The sequence below is a fragment of the Bubalus bubalis genome, chromosome 21 (assembly GCF_019923935.1).
Source record: "Bubalus bubalis isolate 160015118507 breed Murrah chromosome 21, NDDB_SH_1, whole genome shotgun sequence".
In the NCBI taxonomy this organism is placed as follows: domain Eukaryota; kingdom Metazoa; phylum Chordata; class Mammalia; order Artiodactyla; family Bovidae; genus Bubalus; species Bubalus bubalis.
The window spans coordinates 11,815,418-11,832,482 of NC_059177.1; the positions used below are offsets into that span (position 1 = coordinate 11,815,418).

The window sequence follows — 17,065 nt, forward strand, 5'->3', positions numbered from 1 at the left end:
GATTTATCTTCCCTTCCAAGGAAATGACAGTTGCTTTTCTTGTCCATCAGTATAGCATCCTATAATCTGTAAGTGACTCCGAAGTGTGGTCCCTAAGTGTTCCTAGTGCTGTGGAAACTTGGGGTGGTGGACCCTCATTTCAACTTCACTGATACACTTTCTACAAAGTGGACTTTTGCATAAGATCTCGTTTGAATAAGGTTTCTGCTATTTAAAAAATGTAGAGCATGGAAGGAATCTAGCCTACTCACATTTTCCCCTTTATTTATTTAGCCTCCTCGCTTTCTGTAAAAGGAAACTGAGGCTCAGAGAAGTGAAACAACTCAGACTTCCAGGCTCCACCTCGAGCATGGCTCCTCTTGTTCTGCTCCAAGATAGGTCGTGGCAAATCAGGAGCAGCCAGGGGACCATTTCTGTACCGAAGGATTCCGCCCCTCATCCCTGAGATGTGAGTGGGCTTTCCCTCTTTAGCTGGGAGCCTCATCTGCTGCTGCTGCTAAGGCGCTTCAGTCGTGTCCTACTCTTTGCAACCCTATGGACAGCAGCCCACTAGGCTCCTCTGTCCATGGGAGTCTCTAGGCAAGAATACTGGAGTGGGTTGCCATTTCCTTCTCCATCATGACCCTCCCAAGCCCTGATTGTGGTAAGGATGGTAGAAACCGACACAGAAAACAAGGGATTCTCAAGCAGCCATTTGGGGAGTGAAGAGGGTAGCAGAGACACTCGTTGGACAAGCTCCACTACGGGAAGAACAGGACAGTTTTGAAGGTGCAGATTAAAGCGGGAGTGGGGTGGGGTTAAGGGTAGAGAGGCAAGTCGCTGGAGGCCCTGTTCCATCTGCTGCTGCTCTGCGGGGGCGGGGCTCCCACTCTCCCTCCCTGGGATGTGTCCAATTTCAAGATCCCCAGCTGTGCCTTTGTGTGTGTTTGGGGTTGGGTTACAGACGTAAGAGACCACTTGTCATTTTAGGGAAGTCAGCCTTTTTTTTTTCTGCAGATTAGTTCGCCTATCAATTCAGACACGTCTCCTGTGGTTCACTGTGCCCTCCATCTCAGGTAGGGAGACGGAGGCGCAGAGGGGAATCCAGGCCAGAGTCCGGGGCGACCCAGCCTCTCCGTGGTCGCAAAGCAGCATGCGTTCGGGAGCTTGGGCTCGAGTGCAAAGCAGGAATCACAGTGCCGTGGCCACGAGGTCCCGGGGTCCTGGGGCTAAGTGGTCCAGGACCCAATCCTGCCAGATCGCCCTGCCTCGCCCTCGGGTCGTGCATTTTGCACACGCCTTCCAGACCTAGCCGGCCGGGGGGCGGGGCCTTCGTTTGTTGTTTATCTGCGGCCCCGCCCCCGAGGGGGGCGCGGACCACGCGGCCGGAGGGCCCGCCTCCCCTCCCCCTCCCCTCCCAGCTCGCCCGCCTCTTTGTATCCAACATCCGGGTTTCCCCGCTGGCTCGGCTCCGCGGCCGCGGCTCAGGAGCCATTTTGGACTCGGTTCAGCTCCCCTCCCCCCCACCCCTCCCCCCGTTCATGGCCCCTCCGGACTCGGCCCCTGTGCCCGGGGCCCGGGCCCAGCCCCGCCGCGCGATGCCTGAGTCGGGCGCGCCCCGGCCCGCGCCCCGCCGCCGCCCCCCGGCCCCCGCGTCGTCCCGGAGCCCGGGCCGAAGCCTGCGCCGCCCGCAGCGGCCCTGAGCCCGGCCCCGCCGTCCGGCCCTTGGAGCCTGCACGCTGCCGGGGACGAAGGCGCAGGAAACGCGCGGGGAACGAGGCCGAAGGAAGGAGCGGGAAGGAGAGCGCAGCCGCCGCCGGGCCCTGCGCGCCCCGGGAGCGCCGCGCGGCCCTGCCCGCGGGCTCCGGGTGTCCGCGGGGCGGCGCCGCGGAACATGACGGCGCCCTGGGCGGCCCTCGCCCTCCTCTGGGGATCGCTGTGCGCCGGTAAGAACGAGGCGCGGCGTGGGGGGAGCAGGAAGGGCGCGCGGAGCGGCTTCGGGCGCCGCGCGGTGTTTACCAACAAAGGGCGGGCCCGCGGCCTCCTTGCCGCGCCACCTGCACCCAGCTTGCACCTCCCGGGGCGGGGACAGGGGGCGCGCAGGGCGCCCCGCTCGCTGATCTTGGAGGGTGGGGGTGTTGATCTTGCCTGTGCGGCGGCCTGCGGGGCTCCCGTTCGCGGAGGCGACCCCAGGGTCGGGATTCAGACTATAATATGGGCGCGTGGAACCCAGGGAGAGTGAGACGAAAATCGGAGCATGGGGAAGGTGGCCAAGAGGGGCGGGCAGATCTTATACGGAGGTAGGGGGATTGTAGGTGCAGCAGCGGCTGGGGGCAGGATTGCGCGACCCTCAGAGCCACTTAGGTGTAGCGGAGCGAAGCGGGCCGCTTCACAGAGCCCAGAGGAGTCTCCTGCACTCCACCCCACCATGTCTGCGTGGTGTTCCCCGGGAGGTGCGCCGTTGGCGCCAGCTCCCACCTGCGCCTGCTTTCCCTGCGGCGCCCCGGTACGCGGGGTGCGGTCACTCCGAGGAACTGCTTTGTTTTGGGGCACCTGGAAGGAGAGGTGGGGCGAGAAGAAAAACCAACAGGTCCCTATTCGTTCTGACCTCTGGGAAAGCACGTGGCGGGGGCGGGTGACCCTGCTAGCGTTCGGCGTGCGTGCTGGCGGCTGAGGGTGGGTGGGTGCGGTTGTATATACACGCGGAGTTCCTCTGGGAGATCGCTTTTTTCCCTGGCCGGCGCACAGATTTTTCCTCTTTTAGCGGTACTGGGACGCGCCCTATTCTAGTGTGCGCGCGGACAGGCTCCGCACTAGGCTTCGGATGGCTCTGGCAAGCCGCGCATTAAAGCTTCAGAGAGAAGCCCGGGACGGTCTCTTAGGCTGGTGCGCGGCAGCCGGGGAGCTGGTCCTGTGCGTCTTTGTTCCCAGCCCCCATTACACATGCAGCGCGGGTCCCCTGCCGCCCGCGGTGGCAGCAGCTTAGAGTCTGGGAAACCCGCTAAGGGCGGGGCCGGGAGTGCAGGGGCGGGGCTGGGATCCCCGGGCTGCTGCTGGGGTGGGGATCCCGGATCTCCTTTTCCCACTCCCACTCTACCGGCCTCCTTTCTGGTGTATCATGGCTTAGCCTTCTCCACCGAAGGCAAGTAACTTCTCCTTGTGGGGCTTGGAGCTGCGTAACTTGAATGCAGCGACTGGAAGACAGAGACTCCTTATTGGTGGATGCATGCGTTCTCAGTCATGTCCGACTCTGCGATCCCATGAACTGTGGCCCGCCAAGCTCCTCTGTGTCCATGGGATTGTTCAGGCAAGAATACTGGAGTGGGTTGCCATTTCCTCCTCCAGGGGATCTTCCCGACCCAGGGAGCCAACCTGGATCTCTTGCATTGGCAGGCGCATTCTTTACCACTAGCCACCTGGGAAGCCACCCCTTATTGGAGCCAACCTGGATCTCTTGCATTGGCAGGCGCATTCTTTACCACTAGCCGCCTGGGAAACCGCCCCTTATTGGTACTTGGGCACAATATGGAAGGGGGTCATGGGTCTTTTGGAGCCATTTCTTATGTCACAGAAGCAAAGTGTTGAACCTGTTCCTTTCTCTGCCTTTGAAGTTTTGCTTTGAGATGCTTTTCTCCCAAGAGATTTCTGAAGTGAAGGAAGACATTGGCCTTTAGAGGGAAGGGCTGCAGCTAGCCTACTTACTAGGCAAGCAGCGGCTCACGTGGCTGTCTCTGGATTCCTCCTGGAGGTGCTGTGGTCTTCTGAGACCAGGCCTTCAGAGGTGGCCTCTTCCCTAATTAGCTCTTCTGTCCTGACCAGTCTCAGGTCTCCGCCTGATTAGGTGAGGCAGGGTGGGATTGGGTCCCTGGGATTTCCATGCTCTTCCCTGGCTTGGGCAGTGCTTGTGTGTGTGTGCTTAGTGGCTCGGTCATGTCCGACTCTGTGATCCCATGGACTGTAGCTGGCCAGGCTCCTCTGTCCATGGGGATTCTCCAGGCAAGAATACTGGAGTGGGTTGCCATGCCCTCCTCCAGGGGATCTTCTCAACCCAGGGATGGAACCCAGGTCTCTTGCATTGCAGACGGATTCTTTACTGTAGGAAGGTGGGAGTCACTGTGTGTTTTTCGTGGTCTCAGTCCTCTGGTGGCCACTGCCTGACTTGTGAGGAACTATGGGAGGAGCCTCAGCAGACCCCGGTGGTGGCAGAGCTGGTCCTCCTGTTCCGCCATCCTCCTGGATGTGCTTCCTTCAAACCCTGGGCTTGCTGTTTAGAAGTACCCCCACCTCCTGGTAGAAGGAAGGTCTAGGACGGCACTGTCAAACAGAAATATAGAGGGAACCACATAGAAGACTTTAAACTTTTCTGGTAGTTTTGTTAATGAAAGGGAAAAGAAACAGGTGTGTCTTAGCCTCCTCAGGCCGCTATAACAAAATACCACAGACGGTGTGACTTAACTCTTCTCACAGTCTGGAGGCTGGAAGTCTGAGGTCAGTATGCCAGCATGGTCAGGTTTTGGTGAGGGCTGTCTTGCTGGCTTACAGATGGCTGTATTCTCACTGTATCCTCACATGGCCTTTCCTGGTGCTTCAGGTGGGGATACTGGGGGCACTGTGTTTTGTTTTGTTTTGTTTTTTTTGCTTTCACTAACCCCATCAAGGGGGCTCCACCCTCATGAACCTCTAATGTTTTGCAAAGACCCCATATCCAAATCCCATCACATTGGGCAATAGAGTTTCAACGTAAGAATTTTTAGGGGACATATTCAGCCCATAATAAGGGCAAATTGACTTTAATGGTATATTTTATTTAACCTAATGTATATAACACAGTCATTTCAACTTGTAGTCAGTATTAAAACAGACTTTTTACGTTCTTTACTGTCGTCAAAATCCATGGCATATTTTATACTTACAGAATGTCTCAGTTCAGACTTTGTACATTTTAGATGCTCAGTAGCCTCATTTTGCTAGTGGCTACCATATTAGATGATGCAGGCCTATTCGAAAAGGCAGAATGGATGCTGCAGTCATGGTATACAGTGCTTGATACAAGATCAGCCTTAGTGAGTTTTGCAAGTCTTCTGTGATCCGTGCCTGGCCAAATGTCTTTGGGAAACAAGTCATTGGCTCTTGCCTTGCAGAGGATATCCCAGACACGCATCTGTGTATCCCCCAAGAATCCTGACCTCTGTCTGTGTGCTTGGGCTTTAGATCAGGGCCTGTGGGTTGGAGAGTATGCTGAGTGAAATGTCAGGGGCCCCTGGCTGGGGAGGAGGACCGGATTTCTGTCTGTCCCCAGAAGGTGCAAGCCCTGACTGCTCCCTGCTGTCCTCATAGACAACTATTCTCCCACCCAAAGATGTGCTCCATTTCCTCGGGGGGATGTGTGTATGCAATGAGTGAAGTGACTCTCAGGCCCAGTGTAGTGGTAGCTCTCAGGGACACAGACCAGAGAGTTACGGGCCACCGGTACCCTTTCCCGGGGAAGGGTGTCCGTGTCCTTGTACTTGCTAAGCACTCCAGGCTCTGCCCTGGCTGGCTGGCCGGGCTGCCCCCTGGGGAAGAGTGGGCACTCTCCTCAGCTCTTAGAGACGCTTCCAAGGTAGATGATGTGAGACACTCACCCAGCCTCCCAGGCTGTCCACCTGGGTGAAAACACACGAGGCCCTGATGGCCACCCACTACTCTGCAGGGTCTTTCTGGTCATCCCGATTCCCCCAGGTAGCACCTGGACTTCTCCTGGCACTTAGCCTAAGGAACTTCCTTTCTGGGGAACCCAGTGAAGCGTGCCCATCGTACACTCTGAGGATCTGATGAGAGCTGTGGATCTTTCCCCCAGGAAAATGCAAATAGAGAGTGCGTGTGAGAGTGAGTGCATACTGGGTGCACACTCACTGTTTGCACCGATACCAGGTAACTGTGGCCCCCTGGGTGGGATTTTGTGAAGGCCTGGCTCTCCGGCCTGCCCTGCCCATTGTTTCAGGGGACAACGTGCTGTCCTTGGCGGGCATGCTGCACCGGGCGGGTTCCACCTACCTGTTCTAGCCACTGCGCACGACTTCTCTTTACTTCTGCCTTGTGTGACCCTGCCCACTGTCCACATGCCAGCCCTGGTTTCCTCCCTGCACCCCCCACCCCCACCCCCTTCTTCAGGAAGCCCTCCCTTGAGTGCTTGTGCATTCAGCCTCCTGCCTGGGAACTTAGAGTAGAGCAAGTGAGGACCAGAGTACCCTAGATCTACTTGTAAATACTGGCCCTTTACCAGAGGCTGGGATCTGGGGACCTAGGTAGGCAGTAACTGATCTGGATCCTTCTTTTGAGAATGACACTGGACAGACAGCCCTCAGGCAGGGTCCTGGCTGGCTCAACCTTGGCACTGTTGACAATTTGGATCCCATGATTCTTTGATGTTTGTATAGGTGGGAAGGGGGGGAGGTGTCCTGTTCATTGTAGGATGGTTTGCAGTATCCCTTGGCCTCTACCCACAAAATGCTAATAGCACTTGTAATCCGGAAAACCAAAAATGCTTGGAGTGGAGAGAGCATAAATCACCTGATTGAGAACCTGATCTAGAATGTTCTCATGATTTTAAAGGGACAGAGAGTTGTGGGAGATGGGGTTAATGGCTAATACCATCCCCCTTACTCCCTCCCCCCAGCGCGCGCGCGCGCGCGCGCACACACACACACACACACACACTCACTCACTCACTCACTCTCACTCTCTCCTCATAAGATTCAGGGCGGAAGGTTGGATTCTAAAAGTCTGGGAGATTCCTGCTTCAGCGTCAGGGTTTGGTTCAAATTTGTGCTTCAGGAGTGCCGCTGGCCACCGTGGAGAGAATCCTGGCGTCCTTGAGTTTTCCCAGAAGTGGTTCAGGTTTCAGGGAGGCGGCGATTGCGGGTGGCCGGACCGCCTGCCTGCCGCCCCCGCCCACCACTGTGAGTGCACCGCCAGGTTCGCATCTTGCCTCGCCCGCCCGGGCCGGGCCTCTGCGCCGCTCAGTGTCCCTGGGCGCGCACCTGGCAGCTGACGCGGGCCCAGCGGAGCACCGGGCATGCCCTCCCCCGCGAGCCCTGCGGGCGGGCCGGCCGCCGAGCACCCTGGGGAGCCACCGCCGCCCTGGGCCTGGGGCTCCGAGGCCGTGGACACCGGGGCGGGGGCGCCGCCTCTCCCCAAAGGTATGGGGCCCGGGGAGGTGTGGTGGGCAGCGCGGCTGGAGGCTGGAGACCAGATGGGCGCCGGCACCACGGCCCGACCCGGGGGTTGATCTCTTCCGGCGCCTGTTGGTTATTCTTGGCAGACTGGCAGCTCCCTGTTCCTCCTTCATTCCTCCCCCAATCTACTCGCGGCTCGACTCCTCCGGAGCCTTCTGCGGGGGATCTCCTTTCTGATCTTGAGATCAGCAAAATACACCTTGCTGAACTGAGCACTATTACAGAGTGGGAGGAAGCAGTCCCCAAAGCTTCAGTTTCCAAGTGCTCCCTGTCGCTGCTGTGTGTTGTGTGTGAAGTGCTTAAAGGTTTTTATTTTGTTTGTATTTATTTATTTATTTTGTTGGTGTTGAGACTTTCTGCTTCCATCTTTTGGGTCTTCCCAAAGGGGACTTTGTTGCCGTCTCAGGATTCTTCATCTTTTTTCTCTTCCCTTCCATTCTGTCACCTGTTCTTTGTTCCAGAATAAACACCTCCCCCTTGTTGGGCTTTCGCCACTAAACTGCGGCCTGCCATCCCAGCCCCATAGGCGCCTGGTCTTTGCGGTCCTGCCCCTGGATGCCCCTGGATGCCTCGGTTGTTGGATGGGGATGGGGGAGAGGGGAGGGCGCTGGCCCCTTCTGAGCCTGATGGTGAAATTTCACAGTGCTCTCTCTGTCTGAGACTATGGTAGGCGCTGGAAGCCGGCTGGTAACGCAGGCTGAGATTGTTGGGGAGTTCGTCAGGCCTCCCCTGGCCCAGGATTAGTCTTGGCTTGCTGCATTTGGGCAGCCCCATGCCTTGCCCTGGTTCTCCCTGTCTAGCTGTGCACATACATGTGCCTTTTTCAAACTCTCTCAGGGACTGGCAGCCCTAGCATGGGCACGTGATCGCTGGGAGTGGGTGTGGGAAAGGAAGGCTGCTGCCCCAGTGTGGGCGGATGTGAGTCCTCCTCCTCCCCGGGTAGGGTGTGGGTGGCTTCTAGGGGTCTGGCCTGCCACTCGCTGGGCTGACTTCTCTCTGGCCGGTTTCTGGGATGGAGCTGAGGCGTTTTGTGAGGTGAACGCATATTCTTGTTTGCAAACGCTCCTCTGCCGACTATTTCAGTTCCACTCTGACAACCAAGGAGGCTAAAATTAGTTCTGGGGAAGGAAAAGGAAGGCTGCTTGGAAACCCAAGCACTTGGCTGGAGGATGGAGGAGGCTGCTTCCTGGGGCTGGTGGCCCAGCGTTTCGGGGAAGATGTGACCAGACCAGCTGTTGTCTGTCCATCCAAGGAGAGGGAGGGGCCGCTGCTTGCCTCCTAAACAAGCACCAATGAAAACGGGAGGCTGACCTGGAAGCTGCTGCTCTTGAGTGTTGATGCCAGGATGTTTTCTCCCCCTGGCCTGTGTAGTGGAGCACAGTGTTTGCAGGTATGAGGACAATGCCTTTTAACGTCCAGTATCACTGACAACTCTCCTAACCCCTTTCCCCTCATTGACTCGGAAAGCATGCGTGAGTTCTCAGAGTCTTGGACTGGCAACCCTGGCTTAAGAAACCATTACTGTATTCTGTTTGAGAGTCACCCTCCTGTCCAAGTTTGACATTCCCTTCAGGGCCTCACAGGCCAGGCAGACCAGAGCCCCCCTTGGAATCGCTGGCTTGGGTGGGAGTGAGTGCAAGCCTGCCGGCTTAGTTGCTGCAGTCACATCTGACTCTCTGTGACCCTACGGACTGTAACCTGCTAGGCTCTTCTGTGCATGGAATTCTCCAGGCAGGAATATTGAGTGTGTTGCCGGGCCCTCTTCCAGGGGGTCTTCCTGACCCAGGGAGTGAACTCATGACTCTTATGTCTTCTGCCTTGGCAGACAGATTCTTTACTAGTAGAGAGTAGGGGTTAGAGGAGAGCCTTTGGTGCCCTGAGGGCAGAAGGGAATCAGGGTTCATCTGCTCTGGAGCTTAGAAAATAGAGGGGCAGAGGAGTCAGGTGAATTCTGGTTTCCCTTCCCACCTGGCTGGTGCCTCCTGTGAAGCCCCCACCCCGACCTGAGAGTGAGTCCTGCAGGACTCCGTGGGGGAGACAGTCCTGTCTCCCTTCCCTGAAAAGCCCCTCCCAAACCTGCGCTCATCCTAGGGTCTCCTGGTGGGCCATCTGGGGTGTAGTTGATAGTAATAGTCACTTTGGCCGTAATTTTTTGTCCCATTTAAAATTTTTGTTAATTTTTAGTTTTATAAGTAACACATGGGTTTAGTTGCAAAAATTTAGATATTACAGGGGAACCCATGGTCTCTTTTGCCAGCTCTGTCTGCCTTCTGAATCCTCCTCCAGAAATGAGCCTTCTCCAGTTGGTGGAGTTTAACCTGTGTATCTATAGAAATATTAGACTTAGAGAAAGACAGAAAGCTGTTTTTTTCTTTTTAACCTAAAATGGTATTACCCTTTTTCAAACATTTAACTGAAGTATAAATTATGTATAGGATAGTGTAATTACCATAAGTGACAACTTGAGGAATTTTCACAAACTGAATATGCTGATGTCCTCAGCATCCAGCTGGAGATGCTCGCCCCTTCCCCACTGTCCCCTCTTTTTCTCCATTCCAGTCTTGACCCCTAAACCCTGGAGGGTAACCACTGCCTTTTTTTAATAGCATATGTTAGTTTAGCCTGGCATTGTGCTTTGAAGTGTAGTGAAGTGAAAATCACTCAGTGGTGTCTGACTCTTTGCCACCCCATGGACTATATACAGTCCATGGAATTCTCCAGGCCAGAATACTGGAGTGGCCAGAATACTTTCCCTTCTCCGGAGGATCTTTCCAACCCAGGGATCGAACCCACGTCTCTTGCATTGCAGGCGGATTCTTATCAGCTGAGCCACAAGGGAAGCTGCCGTTGTGCTTTAAAAGGATGTAATCTTGCAGGGTGAACGGTTTGTGTCCCCATCTTTTGCTCACCGTGTTTCGTAACTTGCATCCACATTGTCACATGTCGTGGTTTTCGTGGTGTGTGTGTGTTTTTTCCCCACTGCATGGCATGCAGGATCTCAGTTCCCCTGGCCAGGGATGGAATCTGTGTCCCCTGCAGTGGCAGCGTGGAGTCTTAACCACTGGACCACCAGGGAGGTCCCCGTCATGGCTTTTTAAGCTCAGAGACTTGCTCTGGCAGTTTTTTTTAGTGTTTATGGATCCACCTCAGTCTTTCTAATAGTGTGAAATTTCAGAGTTCAGAGATAGGCTGCCTTTTGTCTGGTCTCCTGTTGATGGACTTTCTGATTGCTCAGTTTATGCAGATTGTTTGCTAAGGATTGATGACAAGAAGAGAGAGTTCGGAGTCACAGGGCATGTACGTTTTGAATTTTAATATGGATATCGAGAAACGATTACACATAGTTATGCTGTGTTGTGGTGGTGTGTATGTGTGTTTGTGTCCCTGTGTAATGGTAGGTTACAGAGCTTGGAAATCGCCCACCTCACAAAGGGTGCCCAGACAGGAAGGATGCCCACTTCTGCTGACCTGGTGTCTGAGGAGCTCCAGAGAGGCTGCTTCCCACGTCTGAGTCACTGTGCCGACAGAGGGAGGTGGCAGTGGACTGACCAGGATGCGTCCGGGTTCGGGGTGGATGTGCACCTGTGCGTCTGTGTGTGCTCACCAGTCAGGCTGCCCGCTGCCTCCATGCCCAGAGGGGCTGAGGTTTTTGCTGAAGGTTGTGGGGGGCAGGCTCTACTGGCGCAGCCAGTGCGGTTGACAAGCTCTGGGCGTGGCTGTTTCCGGTCCCACGTGTGGCGATGATGGAGGTAGGGAGGATGGGAGAAACTTGTAGAAGAATGGGCCTGGAGTCTGGGGAGAGGCTTTTCACAGCAGAAGGGGCTGCGTGAGCTTCAGTTCCTGGATGGGCGTGTGGCTTGTTCCCCTGCACCCTCTTCTGCCCTGACTGGCTGAAGAATGAAAGAGGGCAGGTTGAGATGGCTTGTTCTCCAAAGCCCCTGCTTTCCGAGTTCCTTCCTCACCATGCGCTCTGTTCTCTCACTGCTGTTTTCCTGGGATTCCTTGTGTGAGCCTGCTTGTCAGGCCCTATTCGTGGAGCTGGGAGTCAGTGGGTACTGTTTCTAGCGTGAGTGACCTCCCAGCCAGCTTTCCACATTGCACAGGTGATGGGCGCTGTCTGGGTAGTAATCTGCTTAGGCTGCAGAATGCCACTGACTCGGGGGCTTCAGTAACAGAAATTAATTTTCACAGCTCTGGAGGCTTGAAATCAAAGACCAAGATTTTGTCAGGATTGGTTCCTGGTGAGCTCTTGGTCCTTGGCATGCAGAGAGCTACCTTCTTGCTTGTCCTCACACAGCCTTCTCTCTGGGTGTGTCTCTTCCTCTTACAAGGACAGAATTCCTATTAGAGCCCCACCCATGTGGCCTTGACTGACCTTAATTACCTCTTCAGAGACCTTATTTCCTAGTACAGTCATATTGCTGGTTACGAATTTGAGGACAAGGAGGTGCAGTTCAGTTCACAAGAGTCTAAAATAATGAAGTTGGTTGAAAGGGGATTGTTTTGCCTTTGACTTACCCTTTGGAAGGGAAGTTAACTTTCTTCAGGACTCTGCGTTGGGGTCAGTGTTCTTGATTAATACTTTCTATGGGCAGTCTTTGGAGAAGGCAGTGGCACCCCACTCCAGTACTCTTGCCTGGAAAATCCCATGGACGGAGGAGCCTGGTATGCTGCAGTCCATGGGGTCGCTAAGAGTCGGACACGACTAAGTGACTTCACTTTCACTTTTCACTTTCATGCACTGGAGAAGGAAATGGCAACCCGTTCCAGTGTTCTTGCCTGGAGAATCCCAGGGACGGTGGAGCCTGATGGGCTGCCGTCTATGGGGTCGCACAGAGTCGGACACGACTGAAGCGACTTAGCAGATTAGCAGTAGCAGATGGGCAGTCTTATCTGCACTGGAGATCTTAGTTGCTGTGTATGTGTGGAGGTGTCCTCTTGAGCTATTATATATAGTCCTGAAAATATATTTAAAAACTGGGTCAAAGTAGATACGGAGGTTCCCTCTTTTGATGATCAGGATCAACCGTCTTTCTGAAGGCACCTGGAAAAGATGGACAAACAGAGAAAATACCTCCGGTTGAAAGCATTGTACAGCTAAGAAGATAGGGAATACCTACCAGGCCAGGATCTGTGTGACTGCAGAGGCCCTGGGTGGTGACTTTTACATCTGAGTCTGTTTTCAGTTCCACGTGGGCAACTGAGAGGCCGAGCCTTGCACTTGACACCCTTGCGGGGCGAGGAAGACAGGAATTGGAATTTTAAATAGAGGGTGAGTATAGTGAGTCCTTCTTTTTGGTTTGGGACTCCAGAGATATAGAGTGAGGGGGAGCCAGAAGAAGACAAACTCTAAAGTGGGATGAAGATGTTAGGTGGTAGAAATCATGTTGCTGCTCAGCTTTCTCTGCAGCCAGTTTAGGAGTCCGTGTGGCCATTGTCCACTTGTATATTTGCTTTCCGGCTTCAGAACTTTACTTCTGTGGTTCTTTGCTGTTCCTTTTGTCTTTATGGGTTTATGCCTTAAAAACCTTTTCTTTGCTGTGGTTTTAGTGGGATTACAGGAGGGAGCAAAAATAACATTTGTGTAAAATCCTTGACCTTTTATCTACAAGCTCTCTTGCCAGTGTCCTTCAGGAATGATGGGCTCTGGAGAAAAGCACGTGTTGTGGAGAATGGTCCTGCACCCTTGTTTTTTTTTTTTTAATTGTATGTTTTAGTTTTGGCTGTGCCGAGTCTCCGTTGCTGCTTGGGGTTTCTCTGGTTGCGGAGTGCAGGGGCTCCTCTCTGGCTGCAGTGGCTTCTCTTTGGAGCAGGGCTCTGGGGCGCACGGGCTACAGTAGTTGGCTTCCAGGCTCCAGAGTGCAGGCTGAGTAGTTGTGGTGCCAGCTTAATTGCTCCATGGCATGTGAGATGTTCCCTAATCAGGGACTGAACCCTTGTCTCCTGCATTGGCAGGCGGATTCTTTACCACTGATCCACCAGGGAAATCCGCCACCCCCTCACTGCCCCAGCCTTGTTCTCTGGATGGTGTTACGGAATCATTTACAAAGTCGAAGTTGAATGTGACTCGAGGTGACCTAGCTTGATTTCTTGCTCTGCTGGCACTAGTCGTAAAGAACCTCCTACCTGTCAGTGCAGGAAATGTAGGAGATTTGGGTTCCATCTCTGGGTGGGGAAGATCCCGTGGAGGAGGGCATGGCAGCACACTCCATTTTGTGGAGAATTTTGTGGACAGAGGAGCCTGGCAGGCTGTAGTCCAGAGGGTCTCAAAGAGTTGGATACGACTGAAGTGACTTAGCATGCAGGCTGGTAGAGCTCCTCTTGTCACCCTTGAAAATTGCTCCGAACTTGCATTTCTGGAGATAATAGTGAACAGAACAGCCAAAAAACATCGTTATACAAGACACATGGAAATGCTGGATAAAGTATAGCGAATATCCTTTTTAAATGTATATGCATAATTGCATGTATAAAAAAGGGAGAAGCAAGAGTGGGCTGGAAGCTAGAGCTGTGCCCTTTCACTGGCTAAAGCTGCTTTTTCCTGAGGGACTTTGCCTCTTTCCATAATTTCAAGATGTGGGTTTAGTAGCAGGGTGTGAGGCGCAGGAGATAAGATGTGGAACTGAGACTGAGGCTCTCTCATGATAAGATTCTGCAGGGTTATTCATTCAGTGAAAGTGTGGACAAGAGGGAACATTCTTTTGCTGATAAAGGGAATAGATGAATTGTTGATTGCTGGGGAGGTGGGTAGTTTGCTTTGAGAATTTGTAACATAGATCTGTGTGCTTCCATGAGCTTGGAGTTGAAGTTTATACCATCTGTGTTTCCTGGGAACCTGACGTTGAATAATTACAGTGATTCCAGATTGGTAATGTCCTAGAGAATTTGGCAGAATTTGGCAGAAGCAAAAATATAAATTATTTCTGGAAGTTTGCCCCTTCAAACTTGGCTTCACTTTTTATTCCCACAGAAAAGGCCGCCATTGAACATAAGTTCTGTATCCAAAAACAGAATCCAAAATTCCAAAACACACAGGGAAACAAGATTCCATGAGTGAAATCATCAAAAGTAACAAGTGGGATAAACAGATGTTTATTAGGAAGTTAAATTATGGACTTTATATAAACTAGAGATTTGGAAGTATGACAAGAAATGGAAGTATCAAAATTGACCAAGAAGGTTTTTTTTTAAGTAGAACTTGTCAAAATAAAATAATAGATTAATTGAATTTATAAATTAATTAGAACTAAATAGCAAATTAGACCCAGCTAAAGAGAGAATTAATTAGTTGGAAGTAAGATCTGTGGAATTATCTATAATGGTGTTTAGACACAGATTTGGAGAAGGCGATGGCACCCCACTCCAGTACTCTTGCCTAGAAAATCCCATGGACAGAGGAGCCTGGTGGGCTGCAGTCCATGGGGTTGCTAAGAGTCAGACACAACTGAGCGACTTCACTTTCACTTTTCACTTTCATGCATTGGAGAAGGAAATGGCAACCCACTGCAGTGTTCTTGCCTGGAGAATCCCAGGGACGGGGGAGCCTGGTGGGCTGCCGTCTCTGGGGTCGCACAGAGTCGGACATGACTGAAGCTACTTAGCAGCAGCAGCAGCAGACACAGATTTGAAAAATATGAAAGCAGAGTTGAGAGACTGATCTGATGGTCAGGTGCTTGTAATAGGAATGTCAGAACATGGAACAGGGAGATAGAAATAGATGCGGGAAAAGTGGAAACAGTGACAGATTTTATTTTCTTGGGCTCCAAAATCACTACAGACGGGGATTGCAGCCACAAAATTAAAAGACTCTTGTTTCTTGGAAGAAAAGCCATGACACACCTTGACAGCATATTAAAAAGCAGAGACATCACTTTGCCGACAAAGGTCTGTATAGTCTAAGCTGTGGTTTTTCCAGTACTCATGTACGGATGTGATAGTTGGACCATAAAGAAGGCTGAGCACTGGAGAATTGATGCTTTCAAACTGTGGTGTTGGAGGAGATTCTTGAGAGTCCCTTGGATAGCAAGGAGATCAAACCAGTCCATCCTAAAGGAGATCAACCGTAAATATTCACTGGAAGGACTGATATTGAAGCTCCAATACTTTGGCCACCTGATAGGAAGAGCCAACTTGTTGGAAAAGACCCTGATGCTGGGAATGATTGAGGGGAGGAGGAAAAGGGGGCAACAGAGGATGAGCTGGTTGGATGGCATCACCAACTTGATGGACATGTGTGTGAGCAAACTCCGGGAGATGTGAAGAACAGGGAGGTGGCTGTGTGCTGCGGTTCATGGGGTCACAGAGTCGGACACAACTTAGTGGCTGAGCAACAACAACAAAGAATTTTTCAGAGTCAGTGAAAGATGTGAATCATCGGATTAAAAGCATATTCTTCTGAGCAGTATGGCAACCCACTCCAGTATTCTTGCCTGGAGAATCCCATAGACAGAGGAGTCTGGCAGGCTACTGTCCATAGGACACAGCTGAAGCGACTTAGCACATAACTGCATAAGCCCATGCCTCTGAGCAGTACAAATAAGTTTAAACATATAGCTCATTAGTGAAATTGCAAGAAGCAGATCTAAGAGAGCAACCAGAGGGAAAAGGCAGAATATCTACAAAGGTAAACTAATCATAGACTTTTCTGCAGTAAGGGTGAAAAAGCCAGAAGACAGTGGAATAATACCTTCAAGATGCTGAGAGAAGATAACTCAACCTGAAAGGTTATGTTCTTCTAAACCGTCAGTTAGGAACAAGAACAGAGTCAGTTAGGAAGAAGAACAAAATGACAAATTTTCAGAGAGAAGGCTTCTTTATCCAAAGCTCTGTACTGAAGGAAGGTGTTTCGTGGGAAGGACACTGGTCCTGGAAGGAAGAGTGGAGTTCCAGAATGAATGGGTGCGCAGACCAACTGATGGATGTATGAGCTGAGAAGAAGATGCCGACTGTGTAAAACCCAAATATATCTGCTTCGGGAGGCAGATAAGAAGATGAACAATCGGTTACATGTGGAACACAAATATGTTAATTTAATGTAGGTTGGATGAAGGTAATTAGAACAGTGAAGTTCCAATAAGGGATAGGAGAGTTGTTGATTAATGTTCGGCTTTTAGCATAAATGTACATGTTAAAGCTTAGCTTACAATGGAATGGAAATAGGGTCCATTACTTCCAGACCAGAAGTGGCTGAAATAATGGAATTTAAAACAGACATACATTTGGCTGGGCCAGGAGTTAGTTGCGGCATGTAGGGTCTAATTCCCTGCGCAGGGATCAGACCTAGGCCCCCTGCATTGGGAGTAAGGAGTCTTGGCCACTGGACCACCAGGGAAGTCCCTGAAATGGGATCTACAATGATAATCTAAAGGTGGTAACGGTAGAGAAAAAACAAATTTAAATGCTGTTGTTCAGTCGCAAAGTCGTGTCCAACTCTGCAGGCCCGTGGACTGCAGCACGCTAGGCTTCCCTGTCCTTCACTATCTCTCGGAATTTGCCCAGACTCATGTCCATTGAGTTGGTAGTGCCATCCAGCTAGCTAATCCTTTGTTGCTCCCTTCTCCTTCTGCCCTTAATCATTCCCAGAATCAGGGTCTTTTCTAGCGAGGCAGCTCTTCACATCAGGTGGCCAAAGTATTGGAGCCTCAGCTTTAGCATCAGTCTTTCCAATGGATATTCAGGGTTGATTTCCTTTAGGATTGGCTGGTTTGATCTTGCAATCCAAGGGACTTCTCCAGTACCACAATTCAAAAGCATCAGTTCTTTGGCAATTAGCCTTCTTTATGGTCCTGCTCTCACATCTGTACATGACTGCGGGAGAAACCATAGTTTGGACTATATAGACCTTTGTTGGCAAAGTGATGTGTCTGCTT

The 17,065-nt window shown here is 52.1% G+C and overlaps 1 protein-coding gene across 4 annotated transcripts in view; it reads left to right on the top strand.

Annotated features, from left to right (window-relative positions):
• The first annotated feature begins 1,745 nt into the window (after positions 1-1,745).
• Positions 1,746-17,065, top strand: part of ACVR2B (activin A receptor type 2B) — a 38,282-nt gene continuing 22,962 nt past the window's right edge. Inside the window, exon 1 of one of the 4 annotated variants that reach the window (XM_045163909.1) lies at positions 1,746-1,925. In XM_045163909.1, coding sequence (XP_045019844.1) covers positions 1,874-1,925 — 52 coding nt within the window. In that variant the 5' untranslated portion in view covers positions 1,746-1,873. Of the gene's footprint in view, positions 1,926-3,352; positions 7,161-17,065 lie in introns of those variants that run through there. The other 3 variants (XM_045163911.1, XM_045163908.1, XM_045163910.1) reach the window with 3 other exon arrangements.